Raw genomic sequence first — 27,584 nt, 5'->3', positions numbered from 1 at the left:
TCAAACAGCACAGATTCACACAGCCAAATCCTATCTGACACATTCTAGAATGAAGGACCACACAACTTCACTCTGCACTCAAGGCCGATACAGACTTGTGTGTGCTATCCAGACAGCGTGGCAAACAAGGTCTCTGAAGGAGGGTAATTCCAATTTCACAAAGAATGGATCCTCTCATTTTTCCCTCTCGCTCACGCACTGAAACAACCTATTTCACCTGTTAGATATAACTCTGGGACTGGGCTGTCCTAATTAGCAAATTCAGATGACTGAATAAGTGAACTAGAGACAGATTACTTTCAGAAACTTTCTATCCCTGGACCCCCCCCCACCTCAACCTACTCTCTCTCTCTCTCTCTCTCTCTCCCTCTCTCTCTCTCTCTCTCTCTCTCTCTCGCTCTCTCTCTCTCTCTCTCTCTCTAACTCTCTCTCTCTGTCTTTTTCTCTCTATATAACCCCAAAGTAGGGTGACTGAAAGAAGAGTAAGACAGAGGAGGAGTCACACAGTACTAACCTGAAAAACTTTCAGAAGATGAAACCATTGAATGAATTTGGAGGATACAGCAGGCACAGTCGTTTTGAGCTAGCCCAACACAGGAAGGCCGAGGGACCAAATGATCAAACGAGGCACAATGAACACCGATGTTTTCAGCTAGTGCAACAAAGGAAGACGGAAAGACCAAATGACAAAAACGGTACACAGCCATTTTTTAAAGGGAGAAGAACATTTATGAATACATGCGGCCCGACTCAGAGGACTGTCTTTTCAGACGAGGCTCCTAATTATAGTCCAGTCATTGAGCGTAACCGCAGAGCCCCCGCCACTGATTGCCCCTCAATGACAAGGCAGCCTTTCATTCTCATTCAGAGTTGTTTGTTCTAGAGGATCACACGGAGGAGTCTGTCTCTCTCTCCCTCCCTCCAGCCCCGCAGACATCACTGCCTGCACTCTCTCTCTGCATCATTATAGCACCGGCCATGTCCACGAAACATTAATCGCCACTGGAAGTCATTTCAGTGTTTTCTTTTCTTTGCTTTGCTGTTTTCTCCTTTTCCTTAACCTGCCCCTTCCTTTAGATGTGCTTCGACCCATATTTATGAGATATTTTCAGCTTGTTGAATCCCCACTTTCTACACACACACACACATCTGCTAGAAAATCACACCGAAACAAACTCTTGACAGTGTACATCAAAGTCACAGTTCCTGAATAATGTCGGACCACACAATGAACGCTAACGAAATGTGTCAAATAATACTTTCAGAATACAGCCCTGCATGATCGTATCAAAAAAGACACCTTCTTACGGGCCTGAGGTATTCCCTTGCTCAACTCTCTATTTCAGCTGCCTTGTCTTTCAATACTGACTAAATTATGTCCTGGCTAAAATAAGACAAGAAAAGCCTGCAGGCTCAGTTCTGTAATGAGGTCTCTCAGATTGAAGAAGTCACCCCATTTGCAGTGCACTAGATCTACTACGATGACTCCCTGTAGGGCTACAAAACTCTACATAGCACTCTTGAGTGACACCAAGTGTTGATTGTGTGTACTTCAGTAAATCTACAGTTTGTTAATACTGGTTCTTCCTCAGATGCATTCAGACAACTCTAACCAGCAGTGGTGTCAAATCATTTTTCAAAATATAAAACATACATGCCATCTGTGGTTATAGTCCTCTCAGGCAACTCTAGTCCAAGCAGATGATGCACACAGACACTAGTCATCAATGACAAGAGGATGAGTATTTAAGATGTTGTATCTTCTTGGGTTTTCAAATGTTCAAGAGTAATAAACCCATCACCAACACCACGACAATACAGTACAATATCAAACACTCTTGGCTGCAACTACTGAAATGGCCTTAGAATTTATGGCCTTTAAGTTCTAAAATACAGCGTTCAATCCTTTACGAGATCTCCCTCTTGATATGAGTGTATTGTCAATGTGTTTTGATATTTGTGAAATGTCAACTGACGCCAGCAGGACCATGAGTAAAACTATTACCATGAGAAAATGGTGGAAAATGTTGATTGGACTGTTTGAGGAACTCCCTTTAAACCCTAATAATTGATTAATGTAATCCTCTGAATAGTGGAAAAACATAAAAGCAAATGTATGTGCTCATGGTATAGTTCAGAACACAAATGGACGCATAGCTACTGGCCTAACACCCACTGCATCGTGCAGCACGGCCTTACTGGCATTGTCCACGAAGCATGACTCAGCAGATCTCTTCTCATTTGGATCTTCTCGTCATGATCAGGAACTGTCTGAATTCTGCACCACCTCCCACACTGAGCGTGACAGAATATTTCTGACGTCCTTTAACTTGGCATGCAGACAGTGCACCTACTTAATGTCCACTCAAAGACATTTTCACATCCTCTGTCTTAAGGCTTAAGTTCACACACCAGTCACTGATGTGTCAGTAAGAGACAGAAGCTGCCACATTGACAGGGGAGGATGATGGCCCTCTGTTTTCGTTCACAGACATCACTCTGACGGACAGCAGCACCAGAGTGGAGGAGGAGGCGGAGGAGGTGGAGTTGAAGGCAGGGACCCAGCATGAGGCTATTACTGACAGTGTTTCTGGCCTTCACCGTCGACTCTGTGTCACAAAAGGTTTTTGCATATTTTGACCTTGGTATTGGGATCCATCAAGCTCATCTGATTATAAGGAAAATTATTTTTGTTATAACTTTTATTTAAAACAAGTTCATGGTTTATACAATGGAGCTACAAAAAAAATTAAAGTGGAAGCAAGCAGATTTTTCCCGACACCCCTCTGAATTTTGTTATTGAGGCATTCAGGGGGTCTCAAGTGTCAATCAAGGGGTCTTAGACCCCTCGTATTTCACACCCTGGACATAACCAAGCTTGCTAGCAGTTAGACTAGTGTCATGTTAAGCTTCCATGAGATTAATTTTACTTTTTTTTTTTTTTCCCAAAGGTAACCCACACTAGACACAATGGACTATCCACATGAAATACATGACATGACAAATCACCTAACCTGTCACATTCACAAAGCAGGTGGTTGATAATGTTAAGCTAGATTTAGAACCTATATATGCTTAAACAACCACAGTAAAAGTACAAACAATACATGCATAAGTGAGTCAAAGAATAAATGAATGAATCAATGCATAAATCAATCAAGCACTCTGTCTCTTTGTCTTCAGACTGCCATCTAGTGGGTGGGATGAGATATTTCATGATTCATATTAAAGCCCCATTATGAGAGATTTAGTAGTTTTTGCTACCAAGCTCCCCCTAAAGTTGGGGAAGGTAGCTCACTTTTACACCACTGTTGTTAATACAAATAGCGCATTGAAACCCCCTAATGGACAGTGGGACACAGGTATTTGTTGACAAGATGAAGGATATGGAACCGGCAAAGACAACACCAGAAGCCAAACAAGCTTATAGACTGAAAAGGTAGCGTAATATTACAAAATTTTACACAAATATTAATCTGGCTAGCTTTATTTATTGTGAAATCAGAGATGAGCACCAACATAACCAAAAGAATATATAAAAAAGAATGACAAACTTTAGTTTTGCTGAAATACTGCTCATGTTTTCAGCCTATATACATTATTTTCTAAGTGTTTGAAGGTGGAGTATGTGTAATCTAATAAAATGTTGTTGGCGACATGATAAAGGCACATATTGTGCATAATAAACATTGGTCAGTGTAATTCATTACAAGCTAGCTCAGTTAGGTTGCAAACTTGACGATGACTGATCAAACTTTTTGATGTGAGATTAATTTATTTGGATGCTAACCTGAGACGGGACTGAGGTTGATGACTTTGGGCATTTGGAAAAATTACAAATCTCCGTGAGACAGGGATGACACCGATAAGGTTACAGCCTATGTTGCATTCTTTCAGAAATAACATTAGCAGGGATGTTCATGAAAAACTGGTGAGTCGACACCCTTCCTAACACAGCCAAACATCAAGCAAGCGCAACACAAGACATTGCAAGACAGTTATTACTGACTAGTCCAACAGAAAGAAGGCCAGCTCAGCATCTGACTTGCATCCTTTTACCTCTTTTAGCTCTTGCCAACTAAAAGCCAGTCCGAGACTAACTCTTGTTCGGTCTCTTGCTTGGTTAGTCGCTCTTTTTCTCTCCCTCGCTTCCTCCGACAATGTCCTCCTCCGTTTCTTTGTCACCTCTGCCACCATGTCTATACAAAGTATGCTGTGCTAGCTAGCTTCTTCTTATAGTTAGCAGAAGGGTCTTATTGTTGTTATGTGAGGTGGTTCCATAAAGCATTATGTAGTTTTTTTGTGAGAGGTGTCGCACCCTATCCACCAAAGTTACATAGCTTAATACCAGGGCAGTGGCAGTGTGGCAGTGGCACAGATGACATTATCTGTATTACAAGTAAGTGTACCACCAAAATTATTTAAAAGCTGTTATTATAAGGTAAAATTGTTACATAATGTTGCTATACAGTATAAGTTTAACCCCAGCTCTGAGCTTAACTCCACCAACTGCATCATTTTGAAAAATGCTAAGAACCAGACAGGGGACTGAGAGTATGAATATCATGATGTAGAGGTGTACCTAACGGTTGACTCTACGTCAGCATCAGCCTTGCAAGCTATAGGATGATTTTAAACAGCAGTTTGCGTGTTGAGCCATTTTCAACCCATAAAATGCTGATTAAAAAAAAATATATATTAATATTGTCAATATTGACACCAGTACTGATGTTTTCATCAAAATTCAGTCATATCATTTACTTTACAACTTACTACTGAAGAGGAACATGTAAACACACACACACAAATGTGTTACATTCATTAGTAATCAATCAATCAATAAACCAATCAATTCATCAATCAATCAGTCAAGTTTAAGATGACACCTTTTCTTAATGATAATAAGCATAACACTGATTAGAGAGAGGATATTCTGGATGGCCGACAGACATTACTCTATTTCTTCAAAATATTTTGATGGACGATGAAGCGCTTTCCTACGTCATCCTTCGCGGAAGGGTACATGACACAACGTGCTCAGTGAATACCATAACACAGCTGATTAACAGTGACTACTTCCTGTTAGCGTCAGTTGACGCAGAATGGATATTTGGCCTCGAATGGAGAGTAATATGTAGATAACCAGCCATTCAATATATCAGCTCGACATCTGGCAGATAGGCTACTTCGTTACATGCTGACGACGGGTCATAGAACAGTCCGAATTGTCCTAACTGGGACTACTTCTATCTTTGCGGAGTAATACCTTGTTGTATGTACGTACTTGCACGCAGAGCGAGCAGGTGTATGACGCAAAACGTTACATTCAGCGAGGTGAAATCCAAGCCTATCTTGGAATTTTGCACAACTTACGACTATGTATTTGATCAAATAATTGTATTCGTTTACCGCTTTGAAGAAAAAGCATCAGTCAATATTTTAAGGGCTCAGAAGAGTGTTTAAGGAACGTATTTACAACATGACGGTAAAGGTAAGTCAAACATTAAAGCAGTTAACGTTAATGTAAGCGTTGAAGTCTATTTTCTTACCAAGCTAACGTGACGCTACCTTAACTGATGTTTTATAGTAAGTAAGCTGGAAAAGGTCGGTATCTAGCTGTCAGTAAGATGCAACCGACCGTCCCAACACACTCTCACGTTGCAGAGTATTGTCGAGATTTAACCGTTTAACGTTACTATATTTTAGTTGTCAGTGTTTACCTCCAGTGGTCTAATTTTTAAGTGTCGCTACAGTGCCCTGGTTTAGCCTAGCTAACGTTACCTAGTGTTGAAACTAGCTTGCTGACTAGCATGTTTACGTATGTTTACCTGGCTGCAGCTTCTAAAATGTTTGAGGAAGGGTAAGCTGACCAAGTAACGTAGCCAGCTATGGTAGAAAAGTTAACAAACCCGTTGTGTGTCTGAGTTTATTGCACATCCTTTCAAATTCATGATCACTTGTCTTGTCAGTCAACAAGTCAGTCCTTTTCTAGCTGGATTGGGTCGCTAGCGTTATGGCCAACTCCATCTTGGCATCAATGCAATTACTAACATATGGAAGCTAACAGTTGCAAAGTTAAGACTTCTTTATAACCAATTCCATAAAGCCTCACTTCATTGAACAACGTTTTGGTACATTATCTTTCAACATTATTATAAGCAGTTTGTCAGAAAATGAGTGCTTTAAGTTTTTTTTCCCCACGTTGCACTTCTGCTTATGACGGTTTCATTATTATTTCGTCCGACATTTAAAGTCAGACGTTATTAGTAGTAAATCCATATCAATAGTTTATGCCGACAAGTACAGTGGAATAAAAAAATCAGTTGTGGAAATTTAAAAGGTTCATGGACTGACGTCGTATTTTTGGACATGAATTGTTCATATTTGGAGCATTATGCTTAGATATATACACACGCCAACCAAGAGAAGGCGTTGAACAGGTGTCAGGAATAAACTGCTAGCAAAACACAAATGTTTTCAATACACCACTTTACCCCTAACGGCAACGTGTCATCTCATATGGTGAGTCAGTCAGTCCCCCACCCAATGTGCGTTAGTTGTTATTATAATGTTTGTGTCCACAGACAGAAAATTGAAAATCTTCAGTCCCCCACCTGAAAATTAAAAGGTTCAAGTTTTTTTCATATATAATATAATGCAATTGCATTTAACTAGTACCTGTTGGCTTCTTTGCAAATGTGTTTGGACTGTTGAAAGAGGTGGATTAGGCTTATGTAGATTTTCAAGCCTTAGACGGCATATTATTTAATAGCCAACAGCTTGTGTTCAAAATGCTGTGGAGATTTTGCATTGAAATTCAATCAGTGTCCCAGTATCTGTGTGTGTACGTGGGTGGGTGTGTGAATAACACAGGGGCTTGAAGACTGATGCTCAGCTGGGCAGTTAACACGATTGGCGCGTGGCGGCTGTTTGACGTCAGTCTGTGGGGTGGGGGCTGGCATGAGGCAGAGCGAGAGAGAACGAGAGAAGCACGCATGCTATGAGTCATGATGTGCTGCGGTGGGCATCAGTAGGAGGAGCACAAAGACAGATGTGGAAGGGGTAAGAGTCTCCCCCTCTCCCTCCCTCTCCCTCTCTCTCTCTCCCTCCCTCTCTCTCTCTCTCTCCCTCCCTCTCCCTCTCTCCCTCTGTGCAAAAGCACCACATTTCACCGAATTCAGCTTAATCAGATAATTTTAACTGGGATCTCTGAAGCAGTGCCAGCTTAATTAATTGACTGTGTGTGTGTGTGTGTGTGTGTGTGTGTGTGCGTGTGTGTGTTTAGAGCTCTCTGTGCCACTCCGTGCTGTTCTCTGACTGGCACTCCATACAGGATCTTTTGTGTGTAGTTTCCTGAGGAAGGGTGTGGGCTAACAGTAGGCAAACACACTTGCAGCCGAGCCCTTGGCTCTACGTGTACCTACTCCGGCCTCAGTGCTTATGTGTAGTTTATGTGCGAGAGTTATGTTTGGTGTGTGATTGTGCGTGTGTTTTTTGGCACTCTGATATACTAAGTGTTGGGCATGAATATACACAGTCTTTTCCTGTCTCATTATCCTGTACACACACACACACACACCCACCTGCCGTGACATTCTCCTGTTTACCATACTGAGGGGTCTGTTGTCATAGTGCAGGTTGCCATAGGAATGACACAGCTGGTTAGTGTCCCTGGCCTTTGTCATGTGTCGTGTATTGAATCATTGGTGGAGGCCAGTAATGATGGACCATCAGTGAGCCTCGTTTGTATCTGTGCTCTAATGAGGCCTGACCGAAACAGAAACAGAAGTAGTAATGTTTTTCCCTTTGTGTGTGTGTGTGTGTGTGTGTTGTGTTGTATTGATATTGTCTTTGTTGCTGCAGTTTTTGTCTCATCATTATTGTGTAGACAGCTGATTCCCCAGTTGTACTCTAACCTTTAAGCTGTTCTATGCATTGGATGGGTAGATGGATGAAGCAACTCTGTGCTGCCTACTGACATTTAGTGGTGTTATCAGAGTGAGTGATCACCTTCATTTACCGAAGCACTTCCTGAAAGGTAGAGTTTGTTTAGTCATGGCTTTATGTGAGCCATTCATTGCCAGCCAGCCAGCAGTCCTCCTCACTGCTAACTGAGGCCTACTTGTTAAAAGGACCAGGTGTTCGGGAACAGACTAAAGCCCCAGTATAGAGACTAAAATAGAGCATAAATTCATGGCACAGCCATTGTTAAGGTGTTATACCTAGCTATCTTAGCTATCTTTATAGATATATTCTAGTTTAGGAAGCTATCTTCACAGTTGGCAGTTGCTAGGGTTGTGTTAATAATATGAACTCATTTAAAATGATCACATGGGCGTGGTGGTGCAGTGGTTAGCGTTACCGCTATTGGGATCGGGTTTGATTCCTGATCGCTGCAGGTTGTCTTTATGTTGCTGCTAAATACCAGTCCTTTTACCTTTTACCTGTACTAAGTAGCTAAGTTGAACTTATGTTGTATTTGGGGACCAAGCGGAGAAGTTGCACAGGCACCCTTAGTGTTTCTACAAAGAAATGAGCACCTGCCACCAGCCAAATGAGCCATGGTGGTGGGTAAACATAACTGACACGATCGTTCCAGCCTGCCTAAATGGTGTTGTTACTTAGCAGTTGTCACGTAGACATCTCCTCCTGCATCTTGACTAATCAGAGTAGGTTTTGGCAAAAATATGGCATTACATTGTGGGTGTTACGAAAGCGACTGTTGTCAGTAGCCCTATGCTAAGTGGAAACAACTCTCTTCTTTTTTCTTTCAAATGAGAAATGGAGATGAGCCAACAGTGGGGAGTTACGTGGCTGGTTAGTTTTCAAGGATTTTGTACAAACGTGTGATTACAAAATAACTAGCTATCGTTTCATGCAAATGGCACACTGCTCAGGTTTTTTGAAAGTTTCCTTTGCCAGCCATCTATTTTGCTACCAAGCAAGAAAAACGCAACCAAAAAATGCACCACAACCACTTGTGGATGATTTAAAATGGCTCCACATAGATGTTTAACAATCCTGAGAGGAATGAATGGGACATCAGTGGGGCAGTGGCATCCTCTGATGTCAGCGTAGTGAATGGTGTGTGTGTGTGTGTGTGTGTGTGTGTGTGTGTGTGTGTGTGTGTGTGTGTGTGTGTGTGTGTGTGTGTGTGTAAGACACATTAACTTGTAGGTTCTAGTTAAAAGAAAATTGGATGGACCGTGCTTGTTGATATTGTGAAATTGATCTTTTTGCCAGCATCCATTCATTTACTCAAGTGCTTTACTGATTGAAGGAATGGAACAGATACTGGGTCTGTCGCCATAACATAGTTGCTTGGTGAATGATTTACATTGAGATGCAGATCTAGCCATGATGTACTGTTAACTACAGAAATATTTAGCGGTAATTTAGCATGGCTGATGTTTGGTTCTTCGCATTTTCATTTCCCGGGGATGCTCTCTGTCAGAACAGTTCTCAGTGCATTTTTACAATTAATTTAAGTGCTGAATGAAAATGCTCTGGACAACCTCAGTGTGGCTGCTGACATGTGTTCTGTTCTGGAAAGTTCTTTAAGCCCATGGCAGTGCTGATCTTGTCTTAGTTAGTTAGGTCTTCTAACCTAAACGCGTCATCACCTCTTTATCTTTGGATCAGTGGTCATAACTGACCTCTTATCAGCTTCTTGAATTGACCTGTCCTGAGCTGACTCTTTGCCTTACACACAACACAAGACAAAAGTGTTGTATTTTTCCATCTGATAGGCTATAATGCAGTAGCTTTGTGAAATTGAAATTAAGGAATAAATTCCAAAGAAAAATTCTATTTGCAAAGCCTGTGACAAGCGCACAGTAAATTTAATGTGAGTGTCTATGTAATGCAAATCTTATTTGCCACTGCACACTAGTCAACATTAAACGGTGTATAGTGCTGTTTCTAAGAGTCAAAAGCCCTAATGGCCACAGTTCCAAAATAACCCGATTAGGAGTAAAAATATATCACAGTTCAGTCCCTCCTGTATAGCCCAGCTCGAAGATATGAGGGGGACACTAGGTGGAGGTTTTAAAGCCAGTCTCGCCCCCTTAGTGTGCTCACAGGCAAACAGCAATCCCCATTATAGCTATAACCACAGTCACACACACGGCAGGCGTCGGGCCTCCTATCAGGAGCACATCTCACAGTTGGATGCATGTCCTCCTCCTTCCTACGTCTCCTGTAATAACATGCTGTAACGGTCCAAGGACTAAGAGAAAAGCAAGTACACTGGAGGACGTTCCGAGAATGCCATTTCATGAGAAATCTATGAGAACAGTTGAGCTGTGCAGGATATATCTATCAGGAAATCCCCAAGGCCTTTTTTCCTCTAATCTGACACGCAAAAGTTAAAGAGTTTGGAGAAGTGACTCAACAATCAAACATCAACCTTAAGTTACAGGAGTTAGGATGTTTGGTTCAGTAGAACCACTTTTTTTTTTGTTATTAGGCAATAAGTTCCGAACCGAAAAGAATCACAGTTCACAATCGCAGTCACTATGAATGAAGGCAACGGTACCAGTGGACAGAAGTGTGTATTGGTCCTCTTCAAGTCTTCTTTAGTTTTAACAGCCTTCCTTCTTGCCCCCACCTCCAATGGATCTGTCATGGGTTTAGCTAAGAGAACTATGCTGGTCTTTATGCCATGTAGTAAAAAGCCTTGTTAATGAAGCTCCTGGAGAAGTGGCTTGAACAGAGGCCACTGTAATGAGATTGGCCAGGGGCAAATTGTTTTGAAGCCATGGTTCTTGTGTCTGTATTATTATTGTATGAGAACAGCTGGTAGCAGCAGAAGTCCCGTGGTGTTTTTCAGCGGCAGCATGCTCTCTCTGAGAGGCAGGAGGTGATTCCATGGCCGTGCTCTTCAGCAGAGCTTCTAATGTCCTGGGTCTTCGCTTGTGCTCATGCCAGGAGGCGTTGTCCAAACCAGGCCAGCCTTTTCCTCCCGCTTGAATCTGACTCTCTTCATTCGACTGCGGTGTGTTGTTTAGTCTACGGCACTGAGAGTGTTTGGGTTTCTTCCCCAGCCCTTTTGTTGTTTTCCAAAAGGGTACACTTCTATCTTCTAAGTTCTCCCAGTGCTGTAGAGAGAGAGAGAGAGAGAGAGAGAGATTGAGATTTTCTGTAGTGTTTGGTGAGCTGCAGGCTGATCCGACCCAGGAGCGGTTGCATTAGTGTGGTTTAGGGACGTGTCTGTGGACATGAGTGAGATGTAAAACACTCCCACGTGATGTGCTGGCACAGCAGTTATCGGTCGTCAGACGTCATCTCTGCACACAGAGGATGCTGTTGCTGTTGTTCAGCTGGTGTCTGTTTACTAATCCATGCCTGGTTTTGACTTGTTGGCTGCCTCTGTCTCTGGCTTAACATCAGCCACCAGAGTTTGTGGGGTCTGTACAGTTTGAGTTTTTTGGGTGTTTTCTTTTATTATGGTTATTTTAAACCATGGATATTCAGGTTTTGAAATGGGTCTAAGTACAGTAGGCTAAGCCATGGTGTTGGAAAGCTGATCACTTGTGTGGCCTATGAACTCTTTGATTGATTAGTGATTTATTTTTTTTTCCCCCTCCAGTGCTGGTGATATCTGTTGACTTGCTTTTGGCCACCCTTTAACCCCAGAAGATAGCCTCTGTGCACACAGCCAGCATGTCAGGTAAGCGTTCCTTGCCTTGTTGCATTCTTTCCTTGTTATCTTTGCCTTCAGCACTCGGTTTTTGCCTCTTCATGGCTTTTTAGCTTCCCATTTCCTTATACGTAGCTAGGGATGCACGATATTGAATTTTAGCCGATATCCGATATGCCGATATTTACAAGCTCATTTTGGCCGGATGCCGATACCGATATATACACCTCTGCTTTTTAATATTTGAAAAGTCTCTCCTGTACTAGAATTATTCTGTTATTATGATAGGGTATTGCTGTAGATACGGGACATTACAAACTTGATTTGTATCATTTTAGAAATAGACATTCACTCATGAAAACTATTGAAACGATTTCAAATATGGCAGATTTATTTATATTTTCACGTCACAATGTTCATACTTGAACAGTACCTCCTTGAACTTGAACAACTACACTGTGGAAATGCAACTTGGCTAACTTGGCAAGCTAACGTTGGTTAACTGACTTACAGTTTAATAACATCCCTTCTAGGATTTCTAGACTAATCTATGTAAGGTTATTGCCAAGTTAGCTATATAAATTCCGTATGCAAAAGTGAGCCATGTACAGATAGCGTGGGCTCGTGACATAACGTTTCACATCCCTTCAAATGAGAAAATCAACTTTGCTGGTGTCACGTAGCATGCAAGCTAACTAGCTAGTGTTGTCTAGCTAACTAGCAACTTATTAACTTCTATTAGCGCGCGACAGGTAATGTTGCAAAGCGTTGCACGCGGGTGGTCTGCATCTATGCATGTAACCTACGGTACGGCCAAGCTGTCGTCTCCTCTTCCATCTCCTGAAAAGTTTCCTGACAAATAGCATGTCAACATCCTCTGATACTGTGAAGTACTGCCACACAGCCGACGTGTTGAATTACGTTGTTGCCGCCGCTCATAGTAACCAAAACATTTGCTTCGCGTGCGCATAATTTGAACGTCACCTTATCGGCCAGGTACATCGGCAGAAATGTTCATATCTGCAGATGCCGATAATTAAGTTTTGAAGCTTTTATCTGCAGATACCTATGTCGTGCCGATATTATCGTGCATCCCTATACGTAGCATTTCCTCCTTTGTCGTGCATTCTTTCTGCATTTGAGTGTACTTGTTTTGTTTGCCTGATATACTTTTGCTTTTATCCTCTGTTATGTGTGGGAAAATTTCTTTCTGCATTTCGGTGTGCCTCCATGTCTATGTCTCTATGCCTGTGTGTCCTGCTGTCCTGCTCTTGCCTCTGGGCTCTGTCAAGTGTGGGATGATGTGTTTCAGGGAGGTACACCCCCGCCCCAGGAGGGCCCTTCTCGGCACTCACCCCCAGCATGTGGCCTCAAGACATTCTGGCCAAGTACCATCAGGTAAAGACAGAGAAGATGCTGCGCACACAGAGATCACCAGAGAAGTGTGTGTGTGTGTGTGTGTGTGTGTGTGTGTGTGTGTGTGTTGCTTCAGTTATTCTTTAGTGGGCACTACTCGTGTCTACTATATATCTTGAATTTCTTGTATTTGTTTTGTTGCCACTATTTTATTTGTGTTTTATTTGCCAAAAATGTGTCCTATATGACTAATTGTTGTTAATGGCAGACCTCACCATTGGTGGTGTAATAATTACTATTACTATATTGTACTATTATGTTTCTACAGAAGGACCCTGTAGTGGAGTCAGTGGTTCAGTATGATGAGTTTGGGTTCAAGATCGACAGTGAAGGTGGGTAGTGACTGGACACGGGTGTGTGTTGTAGGGATACAAAACAGCATTACACATTAGCTCCTAAAGTGGTATCGTTTTCATCACTTGCCAAACTGCATTGTTGGTTATTGTGTGTCTCCCTGTAACCGTCATGTCTTTAACGTAGTTACTTTGTGTTGAGCGCACAATTCACAGAATTCCAAAAAAAAAAAAAAAACCTGGTATGAAGTCAGTGGAACTCACTTTACTTTGGAGTGATGTTCCTGGTTGTTAGCCACATCATATGTCATATGTTCACTCAACCAAATCGATATTTGTGGCAATGCTTATTTACCTCCCTTGTCATTTTTTCTGCCTCTCTTTCTCTTCCCCTCTCTCTCTTTCTCTTCCCCTCTCCCTCTCTCTTTCCCCTCTCCCTCTCTCTTTTCCTCAGACGGCCTGGAGTCCCATGAGTGGCTGGGGCGGGACGGAGCCCCCCAGCGCGAAGACCCCCAGCAGAGGCTGCGCTGGCAGGCCTACCTGGAGTTCTCCCACAACCACACGGTGGGCGACCTGACTTGGGAGCTCATCTCGCCCTCACTGCCGCGCACCGACCGCCTGCGTTCGCTCGTCCTCGCCGGCATCCCCCACACCATGAGGCCACAGGTGGGTACCAACGGGGAGCCCTAGGGGGAGGGTAAGAGGAAGAAGACTTTAAGTTGTTTTATTGTTGAGTCTCATAGCAACTGTTTAAAAACATAATTGATCTCAAAGAAGGTCTTTGTGTGTTAAATGGGGAAGGATGTTTATGATTATTGGATTAATGGTGGCCTTAAGGTTTTTTTTTGTTTTTTTTTTAAATCATGACCAGAAGTGCTGTTTTTAGATGCAGGGATACAAATATGTTGCTTGTGCTCTCGCTTCGAAACAGCGTGTAGCATTGTACCTCTGTTGTGTTCCCCCTCTAGAAATGGTTTTCAAAACAGGTTCTTGGTATTGAATCTGCTGTGAAACAGTACATTTAGTCATTTAGCAGACGCTTTTATCCAAATCGACTTACATATGTGCGACTTACAATGTATACACATTTTACATTTTACATTTACACTGATGGCACACTGCACATCAGGAGCAATTAGGGGTTCAGTGTCTTGCTCAAGGACGCTTCGACAGGGAATCGAACTAGCAACCTTCTGATTACTAAACGACTTCTCTACCACTGTACCACTGTCGCCCCTGTAGTCTGTTGATGTCTAGTAATGGGGAGCATATCTGTAACAGTTATGCTCATCATAGGGTCCTTAGTCCAGCAACAACTTGCTTGATTTGTCTTGGAGTTCGTAGCATATTTCAATAAGAAAAAAGACAGTGAAGGAAACAAATGTATTCCTGAATACAGGAACTGGAAACCACATTTCTTTTTTTTTTTTTTCCCTCCCTCTATATTTTCGCAATTAAATGAATGTGGTACTGTGATGCTCTACTGGTTAAAGAAGCTATTGTCAAGGTGAAATAAAAAAGCTTCTAAGGTGCACTCTGTGATTCTAATACAATATACTTTTTGTCAAATTCCACTAATTGCTCCGCATGGTCCTCTAGCTGTATGTTGTATTCGTACACAGTCCAGACTCTGTAAACAGGAAACGCATGGCTTGTACAGAGCCATAACAAATTCCAGCCAATCAACACGTTCAGGAGCACGGACTCAATCGGCAGAATAGTAGACTGTAACTAGACGGTGGATATCGCTTTTTGTTTTATCATGAGTGCACACACAGATCCTTCACTCTCTCCCCAGGTGTGGATGCGGTTGTCTGGAGCCCTGCAGAAGAAGCGAACATCTGAGATGTCCTACAAAGAGATTGTCAAGAACAGCTCCAACGATGACACCACAGCAGCTAAACAGGTACTAGACTTCACCACTCCATTTTCATGACCTTTTTCATGACCACTTCATAGGAAAGCGTGAGCAAGAAACCCATGAATTGTGTGGTAATTGTGTTCCATCTGTCTCGTGTGTTCCACCCTTGGCAGATCGAGAAGGACTTGCTGCGGACTATGCCCACCAACGCCTGTTTCAGCAGCCTGGCGAGCGTGGGGGTGCCCAGGCTGAAGCGGGTACTGCGGGGGCTGGCGTGGCTCTACCCCGACATTGGCTACTGCCAGGGCACAGGCATGGTGAGAATGAACCCCCCCTGTGATTTTTGTCGTTCCATTTATTCCTTCCCCTTTAGATTCTCTTGGTCAGCTCTTGTGCTCTTTCATTTTATTCTCATTTATGTATTTTCCTGTCTCTTTTTTTTTCTCCTGTTTTTGTTATCTGACAATCTGTCAGTGTTTACTCATTACTCATTTCACTTTGTCAACATTCTGAATCTTCTTAGTCATCTCCGTCCGTCCCCAACGTAGCAAACTCATGTTGTTCCAGTCAACAACTAACTTACTCTCTGCATCTAGATTCTCCAGGCAAACAACTTCACGCAGTTGATGACTAGTTTAATTGACAATAAAAAATGCATTGTGGTGTAATTGTCATCACGCTAATATAGAATGTGCACCGAGTGTAGGATGGGACATAATAAGAATACAATTCCAGAGAGTGGTTCCAGTGTTCCAGAATCTCATAATGAATCATTCCGTGCTGAGTTCTCATTCCCTCTGCGTTGTTTCTCCCCTCCTCTGGGCCAGGTCGTGTCATGTCTGCTGCTCTTCATGGAGGAGGAGGACGCTCTGTGGATGATGTGCGCCCTGATCGAGGACCTGCTGCCTCCCTCCTACTTCTCGTCCACGCTGCTGGGGGTGCAGACAGACCAGCGCGTGCTGCGGCAGCTCATCGTGCAGTACCTGCCCCGCCTGGACCGCCTGCTGCAGGAGCACGACATCGGTGAGGACCCACCCCCAGGGACAGGGGGTAGTTTACCAGTAAAGAGGGTGCTTCCTTGTTGCAGGAGTTTTTCCCATTGGCACTGTTGTGGTAGGGCAACTGGGGCTGCTACACTGCTTCATTGGGGAAAAAATGGAATTCCAATGAAATTAAATTGCAGATCCTTTTTCCCAAATTGAACCTGATCGCAACAATTTAAGCTTTGGGTTCAGTTCCCACACTTCCAAAGTCCCCACTGTAGTGTGTTATTGTCCTGGACAATAGCATCTGCAAAATGTGAGTTGCGTTTCAGCACTATTAGTGTGTGTGTGTGTGTGTGTGTGTGTGTGTGTGTGTGTGTGTGTGTGTGTGTGTGTGTGTGTGTGTGTGTGTGTGTGTGTGTGTGTGTGTGTGTGTGTGTGTGACTATTTCCCAAATATTCTTTGACTGAGCCACTGTTTATTGTGCCCTGGCCTCAGAGTTGTCCCTGATCACCTTACACTGGTTCCTGACCTCCTTCGCCAGTGTGGTGGACATCCGCATCCTGCTGCGCGTCTGGGACCTGCTCTTCTACGAAGGCTCGGTGGTGCTCTTCCAGGTCACGCTGGGCATGCTCAAGATCAAGGTGATTTCATTGGGACTGAGGCCTGTTAGACTTTTTTATAGGTAGTCTGACATGCGTTGATGTTTTTGTATACAGGTATTTCCTCTAACTAAAAACATAAAAACATTGCTGCACAAGTGGCATATATGTAGAAGATTAAAGGTTTCTGGGGGTGTTCGTTTAATGACTCTACGACAAAAACTCATAGAGCTTTAAAGGCATAAAGACAAGAACAGATATTTAAATCCTAACCCCAGAGGGTCAAGAAAGACCCTATCAGAGTGTTCTCCACCCTGTCCTCTTCTCTCCTAGTGTCTCCCTCCCTCTCTCTTTTTGGCGTCATCCCTTCTACTCGCTCGCTGTCTATTTCTTTAGATTAAAGAAGAAAAAGTGCCTGGCTCAAAGCCAACCGGAGTGTATTCATTATACAGCCTGAATATTATTCAGTTATTATTGATTTATGTCCATATCCTGAAGCAAAGTGTAGTAAATGAAATTAGTTCTCTCTCTTTAATCCCCTCCTCTGCCTGTCTGCCTGTCTTTTTCTCGCGCAGGAGGAAGAACTTGTGGTGTCCGAGAACTCGGCGTCCATCTTCAACACGCTGTCGGACCTGCCGAGTCAGCTGAACGACTGCGCGACCGTGCTGGGCGAGGCCGTGCGGCTGGCCGGCTCGCTCTCGCAGGACAACCTGGAGGCCCAGCGGCACAAGCACCTGGCCTACATCCTGGCCGAGCAGGCGCAGCTCAACTCCAACAACCACCACCCGCACACCAACCTCAACGCACACCTCAACAAGGTAAGCTTACCACACACAACCACAACAAATCTATGCTAACTAATCAATGCACCGTCACACCACACCACAACACAAACCATCACCGTATCAGTAGTGTTCCCCAGACATGACAAGTTCAGGTGGCTCATTAGAAACCTCATTATGTCATTTGTTTCACTTAATCAATACCACAAAGACACTTATTCCACACATCCAGTTACCACTACTTGATTTAATTGTCTACATTGTGTGCATGATCAATGCTTCCACTGTTTTACTCGATGCTCACAATATACATATGATAGTTCACTACCTGATGTGCTTTCGTCAAGGAAACCAGTTGATTCATGAGAATATAAATAGAATATAAATAGATCTCTTGTGTTCCTCCCTGACACACACACACACACACACACACACACACACACACACACACACACATTGCAGGCGGTGCGCAGACAGAGCCTGCGCAGGAAGTCCACACTGAGCACGCTCCTGTGGGGGGAGGAGGACGCAGAGACACTCAAGGCCAAAAACATCAAGCAGACGGAGCTGGTGGCCGTGCTCCGGGAGGCTATCAGCCGCACCGCTGAGCACTTCCACTGCCTGGATCCCCGCAATGGCGGCACGGTGAGGCCCTCCACAGCAGCGGAGCAGAGGAGCGTCACTAGGTTACCACATACACCAGATCAGTTCATCACTATAATTCACACTTTTTGGGTCGACGAGAGTCTTAGCATTGCAGAACTGAAGCACAATTAGGCCCGACAGCAGGCAGTACAGAAGAGAGGCTTTGGGGTAAGACAGGCAGTACAGAAGAGAGGCTTTGGGGTAAGACAGGAAATCCATTCACTGTCGGTGGGTGTGCAACTGGTAGAGCATTTACAGGACTGTATATGAACACTGCAGGGATGTCCTTGCACACACACTAAATGGCCAACTAGATGACCATGAGGAAGAATTTGCTGAATTAGAATCGCGGAACGCACCTTTAAGTGATTATTAGATTTTTAAACCAACTTTCTCCTTCTGTCTTTTTTTTTTTTTTTGTCTGTCTAATCAATTTAAATTTATAAAGCTTTCTCTTTTCTGTACCTTTTTCTGTCTATCAATTTCTGTATCTCTCTTTTTCCCCACACATATGCAAGCTTTAGTCAAGCTTGGTCACTCATTCCATTCCTCTCCTCTCTTTCTAGGATCTCACTCCAGACTACTCCATGGAGAGTCATCAGAGGGACCACGAGAACTTCCTGGTGGTTTCACGAAATCGCCGCCGGCGGGCCAAGGCCCTGCTGGACTTCGAGCGCCATGACGACGACGAGTTAGGCTTCCGCAAGAACGACATCATCACAGTGAGTAAACCCAACTGAGCCCCAGGCAGAGCAATCGATCCCAGTTCACAGTGGCAGATCCATCCAGTCGCATCCATTCAACACGATCCTGTCTCTTTCTCTTTCTCTTCCTCAGATCGTGTCGCAGAAAGACGAGCACTGTTGGGTGGGGGACCTAAACGGACTGAGAGGTGAGGATTTGAACCCTCGCCCCCTATGCCCCTGGGTTTACACATGCTCTGAAATGAAAGGTTTGCTAACAATTACATGGCAGCGTGTTTTCAATTAAACTCACCATTTTCCATTTGGTGTGCTATTGTAGGGTGGTTCCCTGCCAAGTTTGTGGAGATCCTTGATGAGCGGAGTAAAGAGGTTGGTGTACGCTCTCTCACGTCTGCAATAACAACAGTAATGATGCTGCCTCTGGCAGAATTTTAGCCTTGATGCTAATACCATCTTTTAGGGCTGAACGATTAATTGCATTTGCGATTTAATCGCGATATGATGGAACGCGATTTTCTAACCGCAACGTCCGCGATTTAAAAACGTGATCTAAAAAAAATATATATAATTTTTTTTTTTTTTCTTAAGATGGTAAATTTTGCACACAGTGTTTAAAAAGTGCATGCCTTGTGTTTATTCTTACAATGACTTTGTTTAAATTACTTAAATGCACAATGGCAAAACCACCGATTTGTTGTTCTTGATTCTGTAATGAGCAGTTAAATAAAAAATGTAATTGTGGGAAATAATATTTTACACTAAATGTATCTAATATTGTGTTGGTCATATTGAAATCATTCATTACTATTTGTTGGGAAAAAAATTAGGATAAAATAAAAAAAATCGCATATTAAATCGCAATCGCAATATTGGGGGGGAAAATCGCAATTAGATTATTTCCCCAAATTGTTCAGCCCTACCATCTTTGCACCATACTGTCTGAAACAGTTTAAGACATGGGACAAATTGGGCCTATCAGATTACTTTTAATCTGAGGGGTATTCCCCTAAAGCCTCCGCTGTGCCCAAACTTCATTGAAATGACAGTAAAAGTATTGTTTGGGTCACCCTCTGCTAGTCACCCCCGAGCTCAGTGTCCTGTGCCGACTGGTCTTCTAAGGCAGAGGACTTTAGCGACAGTATTTACAGTATTAATTCTGGGCTGTGCAGTTGTAAGTCAAAGGTGACAGAGGTTTGAGTTGCTGATGGATGGGGCTGATGGAGGTTCTGTCTTTCCAGTACTCCATGGCTGGGGACGACTCTGTGACGGAGGCCATAACTGACCTGGTGAGGGGTACGCTGTGCCCGGCTCTGAAGGATATCTTCCAGCACGGCCTGAAGAAAACCTCCATACTGGGAGGACCCTGCCACCCCTGGCTTTACATAGAGGAGGTAGGGCATTCTGAGATCATTAAAAATCTAAATGAACTCATTTGCACACACTCGAATGTTCACACAAATTAATTTTTTGTTGTATACCTGATGGTGTAAAGTGTATTTAGGGCATGTGGACAGAATGCAGTTCTTTTGAAAGGATGAAGTGGCATAGCTGGTGGTTAAAGTGGTGATGATGATGATGATGATGCTGATGATGCTGCTTCCGCTGCACTTACATGATGACAATGCCGATGACCATGATTATGGCTAGGGATGCACCGATACCAGTATCGGTATCGGTGCCGATACTTCGTTAAAATACTCGTACTCGTACTCGTAGTTGAATTGCCGATACCAAGCACCGATACCACTCATCAGTATTTCACTGCATCAAACTGGCCGGGCTATGCTGAAACAAAATGTGATTTATTGTCCTACCTGTCCTACCATTCTCTGCCAGACTAGTAAGTAGCTTATTTGCCGTATTGTGTTGCATTTGCTTGATGTTTGACTGTGTTAGGAACGTTTGTCATAGTGTCAAAGTATTTCAGTATACAGGTTTCGCTAAATTTAGCTGCTAGCATCTCGTTAGCGATTAGCAATTCCGTTGTGCTGCCTTAACGGCGATTTGGGCTCATTTTAAGATAAATGACGACGACAGGAGTAAGGCACAGTGTAAGATCTGCACTGCTACGGTGTTGAGGGGCGGAAAGGAAAGTACTCTGTTTAACACAAGCAATTTGATTAAACATCTGAAGACGCACCATAGTGCTAAGTACACAGAGTTCACTGATGGTAGTGGCGCAAGACCGAAGCAACCAATCTTAACTGACGTCTTGCAAAAGAAAAAAACGCGCACGCACACACAGAGAGAGAGAGAGGTAGAGAGAAAGACTGTCTGTGCCACATAGGTTAAGTGATTGTTTGTGTACTTGAGCAGGAGATTCTTCGGATCCTTTTGTAACTGAAATGTGCTCTTGTGCTAATCCAGTAATAGTTCTGTTCACTTTTTGTTAAGCAGACTGTGTTGTTAACTATGCAGCAAATTGAATTGCCTTTATCTGGTTATATTTGCATTTTGTCTAATGTGATGATATTGTCTGTTTGAAGGCTTTTTTTGTGTGTTAAAACCAGAAAGCTCTGTTTATTTTTGGCTTGGGATAGCCTTCTGTTAATTTTGTACTATAGGCTTGACATAATCTGCAGAGGATAAAATAAAATCTGCCTCCAAATTAATTGCACTTTCATGGAGACCAAATCTAAGAAGTATCTGTATCGGTACTCGGTATCGGCAAGTACACAAATAAAAATACTCGTACTCGTATCGGTTTGTAAAAAAGTGGTATCGTGCATCCCTAATTATGGCTGATGATGATGATTATGATGGTGATTTATAATAACTTCATTATGATCTGTCTCCTCAGGCGGCTAGCAGAGAAGTGGAGAGAGATTTCAACTCTGTCTACTCCAGACTGGTGCTTTGTAAGACATACAGGTGAGCGTTTAATCAAAAGACCTACTGTAGCAACCTCACACAATCAGTTACTCGCAGTGCTGTTCAATTGAGTTCAGTTCAGTTCAGTTCAGGGCAGGCTGCAGGTGTACTGTCTCACAGCAGATGAGAAAATGAGGTCCTGACTTCCCCCATCAGTGTGAATCCCATGACATTGATGTTTCTCATGTAATTGATGTAATGAGTGTGATGTGATCCTGTGGTGTGTCTGGTCTTCCCCTCAGACTAGATGAGGACGGTAAGGTGCTGACTCCAGAGGAGCTGCTCTACAGAGTAAGTCTGGGTGGGATGCTCCTGCTGAAGGCTTCCTTTTTTTCACTCACACTATATACATTTCAGAGCTCAGGCACTTTGACTCTGCAAACATCTTCATTCAATTTACATCCACCTTGCTATGGAACGGCTCAGTTTGGTCTCTGAAATGTATACCGTATATTACCATCGCCATATCACCGTGTCCATATAATCTTCAACTTCCTTTTACTGATTCTGAATAGCTATGGCAGCTAGATTAGAGGTTTCACTGAGATGTATAAGTATTGAGTGGTGTCTCTAGATAAGTGATGATAAGCTGACCTAAGGGTAAATGTGATGTGATGTGATGTGATGGGTTTACCTGATGTTCCTCCTGTCTCTTTCCTCAGGCAGTGCAGTCTGTGAACATGAGTCACGACTCGGCACACGCGCAGATGGACGTCAAGTTCCGCTCGCTGCTCTGCGTGGGCCTGAAGTACGTGTTTGTCTGCACTTTTGGCCCGCGTGTGCATAGATACAGACGATCCACCATTCTGACGCAGACACAAAAATGAGCCACCGATACTGAGCGTTGTGTCATGTTGTTGTGTTTGTGTGTGTGTGTGTCAGTGAGCAGGTGCTGCACCTGTGGCTGGAGGTGCTGTGCTCCAGCGTAGGGGCGGTGGAGAAGTGGTACCAGCCCTGGTCATTCCTGCGTAGCCCCGGCTGGGTGCAGATCAAGTGTGAACTCAGGTACGAAAAAGCAGAAAGGGTTAAGAGAGTGGGAGAGATGGAGGGATGACCGCTGAAGGAGAAGAGAAAGAGAAGGGTTAAGAGAGTGGGAGAGATGGAGGGATGACCACTGAAGGAGAAGAGAAAGAGAAGGGTTAAGAGTGGGAGAGATGGAGGGATGACCGCTGTAGTAGATGAAGGAGAAGATAAGCAGAAGGGTTAAGAGAGTGGGAGAGATGGAGGGATGACCACTGTAGTAGATGAAAGAAGAGAGAAGCAGTAGGGGGTCGATGGCAAATGCTGGTAACTAAATAAGAGATTGTAAGAAAGATTGATGCCACTAAATAAAAGATGTTTGGTTGCAAAACATATTGATGGTACTCAGTGTTTGACACTTTGGTTTCACTGTGGATGTTTCTCAGGGTTCTCTCCAAGTTTGCTTTCAGTCTCTCTCAGGACTGTGAGCTGCCTGCCAAGAAAGAGGTGAGTTACACCATACGCCATGTTTGATTTGAATCTCTTTTTTATTTTTTGTTCTCTCTCTCTCTAGTTTTCTTCTTGTTTGTTCGTCCGTTTTTTTTTTTTTTTTTTTTTTACACACACAGACATTAAACACAAGAAACTCCATCCACATAATGGATTTATGTGTACGTGTGTGTGTGTGTGTGTGTGTGTGTGTGTGTGTGTGTGTGTCTACTGTTCCAGAAGTCACCCATTCTGAAATCTGAAGTGGTGGATGTGTTGATTCAGCATCACCTCTTTAGTTGGGATCCTTAGGTAACCGTTGCATGAGACGCCTGCTGAGTAGCGATACTACCCCTTAAAGTAGGCACTGTAGTAGCAATACTACCCCTTAAAGTAGGCACTGTAGTAGCAATACTACCCCTTAAAGTAGGCACTGTAGTAGCAATACTACCCCTTAAAGTAGGCACTGTAGTAGCAATACTACCCCTTAAAGTAGGCACTGTAGTAGTAGTAGTAGTAGTAGTAGTAGTAGTAGTTGTAGCAGCAGCATGCCCCTGGGTTAGATAGCAAGCAAGTAAGCGGATGAGGAAACACCACTCTAACATAACATGCATGTGTTTAGAAACAAAATGTATTCTAAGAGAAATTACACTCACAGTGCATGACTGCACCTAGCTGACCCTGGCCTATCTTTGTGGCATTTGGAGCTTTAGCCTAGAATGTTCTCTCCAGGTTGTCCCGTGACCTAACCCACATCCAAACCCAGCCCCAGCCCCCGTCCTACACCCATGACTCTGAGCACCCACCCCACTTCCGGCTGTGTAAGGCTGCTCTGGAATCTCTAGGTCAACAGTGCTCCAGTCCACACCCAAAGCCTTAGCTGCTGTTTGTCTTTATGCTCAATAAGTGTCCTGTCCAAATGGTGGAGAAAGGGGTGAGGCCCTGCAAACACTATAGCAGCCAGCCTGCTCCTAGGTTCTATAATGCTGTTTTCCAACGGCAGGTTTTTCGAAAAGGTCAAGGCAAGTTTATTTACATAGCACATTTTATAATTTATTTAATATGCAAAACAAAGAGAAGATAATTAACATTAACAAACACACTAATCAGGTATTTTCTGATTGAACTTTCCCCCAAGAGTGGCTTGAGGGAAGTGCTTCACAGCAGTGAGCCATTACCTATTTGCTGCAAATCAGTTTTTACAGAGTTTAAAAATCGTTTTTTAAAACATCAGACGCCTGTGTGTTGATGATTTTAATATGTCAAACTGTTTCCTTTTAGAGTTTTTTGGTCAATTGTATTAAATTGTGACATAGTGGTCAACTTATTTCTAGGTGGTCGCAGAGATGGCATAGTTCCATTGTTTGACTGTGTGGTGTTTTGGTCCATTTTCAGAACATTTCTCTGTGGAAAGGAGTTTTGGGGGTATCTGTTTTTGGGGGATTTTATGAGCTTGTCAACCATAACAAAAAGAGTGCGGGTATTCATCTTAGAGAAATGTAGCTGTCTAGCCCTGCATAACTCCTTAGTTAAAACTACAAAGGATTTGTTTATAGAGGTCATTTTATAGAGTGGATTTTGAAGTTTTTTAGTTTTTCTCCATTTTGCGTTCAGCTTTGCTGTATTCTCTTTTCGGTGCTTTTCTGTTTGCTCAAAGTGTTCTTCACTTTACCGGTACAACATCACGCGTCACACTTCAAAATGTTAATGTTAAAGTTATCCAGGAATACATCAGCTGTCTTTGCACTCATGGTGGGTGACCTCTATAAACTGAGCACTAGTACTCGTTCATGTACCTTTTCTGAACAGAAAACCGTGCTTATTTGAACAACCGGATGTAGAAATGATCAGAAAGAGACAAGTCCTTAACCATAACAGAAGACATGCAGAGACTAAGCATTGATCAGCATACCTAGCAATCCTTTAGTTTGTTGACGGCACAGACATTTGAGACCTTCACCTATTTCTTTTCCTTGATGTGTGAACTTCTTCTTCTCCTGGTCATCACACAAGCCAGATTGGGTCCTGGAGATTGTACTGAGAAAGAGTGTGGAATTAGTTTGACTCGCTGTTGACTGGAGAACAGCTAAGGCTTTTGGCACCGTAATCTTCCTGGGGCGCCAGTTACCGTTTTTCTCCACGAATGGCTTTGCTCAGCTTAGCCCTGCGACCAAGCACAGCCTGGATTTGCAGATTTCCAGATTTAAACTTTTCAAACCGGATCCAAAAGAGATTGGATTCAGACCCAGTGTGGTTTGGTCCTGCTCAGTAGAGGGTCCAAAGAGAGAGTGTGGCATGATGGCACTGTTCAAATCGTAATGGAAATGCAAATTGTCTAGGCGTGGCAATGTCAAATGCCAAGTGTGCCCAACCTGACACTTGGCCTGTGTTGAGTGGCAGCATTCACTGCGTGTAGAGCTTGATCTCCCCAGATATGTTCACTAGTCACTCAAGACTTCCCATCACCGGCCACTGGAATCCCTCAGTGCTGATCATCACATGCATGGTGGCCACGTCTGTTGGAAATGCTCAATTATGAATACTGTTAAAGCATGATTACTGCATTACTGCGAGAGCTTACACTTTTCCTCTCTTTCCCTCTCTGTCTGTGTGTGTGTCTCTCTCTGTGTGTGTGTCTCTGTGTGTGTGTGTCTCTCTCTCTGTGTGTGTGTGTGTGTGTGTGTGTGTGTGTGTGTGTGTGTGTGTGTGTGTGTGTCTCTCTCTCTCTCTGTGTGTGTGTGTGTGTGTGTGTGTGTGTGTCTCTCTCTCTGTGTGTGTGTGTGTGTGTGTGTGTGTGTGTGTGTTAGGAGAACGAGCAGAAACCTCTGAAGGAAGGCGTGCAGGACATGTTGGTGAAGCACCATCTCTTCAGCTGGGACATCGATGGCTAACACACCCCAGACACACACTGGCCCGTCCATCCACACACACACACACTCTTTCGCTCCCCCACCCACACTCAAGAACAGCGTCATTCAGCCGTCTTGTTCGTCATCAGGATAGGCACCTGTAGGTAACAGCCCCTCTTGGCACATAGCACACCTACATAGCTGGTGTGAACCATGTCACGAGTATTTACAGACACGTAGGTCGTGGTGATCTGCAACTTCTTCAAAACACGCCTTGAAAATGTTACCGTTGCCTTGCGCCTTACTCTTGTGTAGACCCTAGTCTTTTAAAAGGAAAAAAAAAAAAAAAAAAAAAAACAGGGACCACTGTTGTTGAATTTGGCAATGTCTTTCATGGCACCTTTTTCCGGGTAGGAAACCATACATTATCAAATCACACTCTCACACATCCCCCCCTTTTCTGTATGGCCCGTCTGCGGGGTTTTGTTCTAGCTAATGCTACACAGCAGACAACCTCCGTTCCCACAGGACAGAACACTGGTGGTACATCACTCACTATACAGCTAGGGGGGATTGCATCTCAAGGCTGAATCAAGGCACTTCTGTTTATCCCTGGCTGGCTGTCGCTCAAGTGGATGGGAAGATGAAGGAAGGAAGGAAGGAAGGAAGGAAGACTGCTTATCTCTGTATGAGTTTTCAGCCTATCGGTCCAGTTGCACTGCGTTGACTTTGAACACAGTGAAGGATTCCTAAGTAGATCAGTGTCAAAGGCCTTCTGAGTAAGGAGAACTTGCTGAAGATGCTTAAGCAGTGGTGTTCACATGTACATCCTGGTATGACTGAGGAAATATCACTGAGTCTCCGTCCATATCTGTTCCAAACAGCTTTACCACTGTCTTTCCTCTGAATTGTGTAAAATATGTATACATTTTTTTTGCAAATGTAGTGAATGTGGATTCATGATGCAAGTTACACATGTGGTTTATACGGGCCATTTTGCTTGCAGGCTACCCTTCAGGTAAAAAAAAAAAAAAAAAAGGTCATTTTTGCTGCTCTGTGGACCACAGGTCAGCTATTGTGATTGGTTGTTTTGCATTATATGCCTTCAATGGGGGGGCCCCCCACAGTCACCAGTATCTCCAGGTGGTTAGTCACTCCACGCTTAAATACTAAATCACCTGAGCCAGGGATTTATGACCAACCAGAACAAGAACAGCCCATGGCATTCCAAAATGGGTCAGGAAATGACTTTTGCTACAGTTGTTAATGTAATGGACTTTGGACTCCTACTGTAATGGTTGATCAGGACCAGAATAACCCACAGGGCTCTTGATTGTATCCCATTTAGATGTACAATAATTCAAATCTATATGTATGAGTAAATAAAGCTGACTGGGTAAAAAAAAGGAAATCTGTATGAATGCTCATTGACCTTCGAAAAACAGTATTGAGACCCAATAATTGTATTATTAGTCACTGAGAGACAAT

At 43.4% G+C, this 27,584-nt stretch overlaps 1 protein-coding gene across 2 annotated transcripts; it reads left to right on the top strand.

Moving 5' to 3' along the window:
- Window positions 1–5,079: 5,079 nt before the first annotated feature.
- Window positions 5,080–27,502, top strand: sgsm3 (small G protein signaling modulator 3). Of its 2 annotated transcripts, XM_031561167.2 has the most exons (22): window positions 5,080–5,491; window positions 11,591–11,671; window positions 12,954–13,039; window positions 13,326–13,389; window positions 13,805–14,016; window positions 15,149–15,256; window positions 15,385–15,528; window positions 16,039–16,234; window positions 16,693–16,838; window positions 17,372–17,614; window positions 18,041–18,223; window positions 18,790–18,945; window positions 19,061–19,115; window positions 19,247–19,296; window positions 20,166–20,318; window positions 21,728–21,798; window positions 22,041–22,089; window positions 22,461–22,546; window positions 22,681–22,803; window positions 23,205–23,265; window positions 23,488–23,559; window positions 26,055–26,124. In XM_031561167.2, the coding sequence occupies exons 2-21, from the start codon at window positions 11,665–11,667 to the stop codon at window positions 23,557–23,559; spliced, it is 2,265 nt and encodes a 754-aa protein (XP_031417027.1). In that variant the 5' UTR covers window positions 5,080–5,491; window positions 11,591–11,664; the 3' UTR covers window positions 26,055–26,124. The 2 variants fall into 2 exon arrangements, with proteins under 2 accessions (XP_031417027.1, XP_012673896.2); XM_012818442.3 differs by lacking the exon at window positions 23,488–23,559 and having other exon boundaries at window positions 5,083–5,491; window positions 26,055–27,502.
- The last annotated feature ends 82 nt before the right edge of the window (window positions 27,503–27,584 follow it).

Source organism: Clupea harengus, chromosome 1 (genome assembly GCF_900700415.2).
Source record: "Clupea harengus chromosome 1, Ch_v2.0.2, whole genome shotgun sequence".
NCBI classification, from domain to species: domain Eukaryota; kingdom Metazoa; phylum Chordata; class Actinopteri; order Clupeiformes; family Clupeidae; genus Clupea; species Clupea harengus.
The sequence above is the reverse complement of the archived record's forward strand: the minus strand, read 5'-3'. Positions and strand labels throughout refer to the sequence as shown.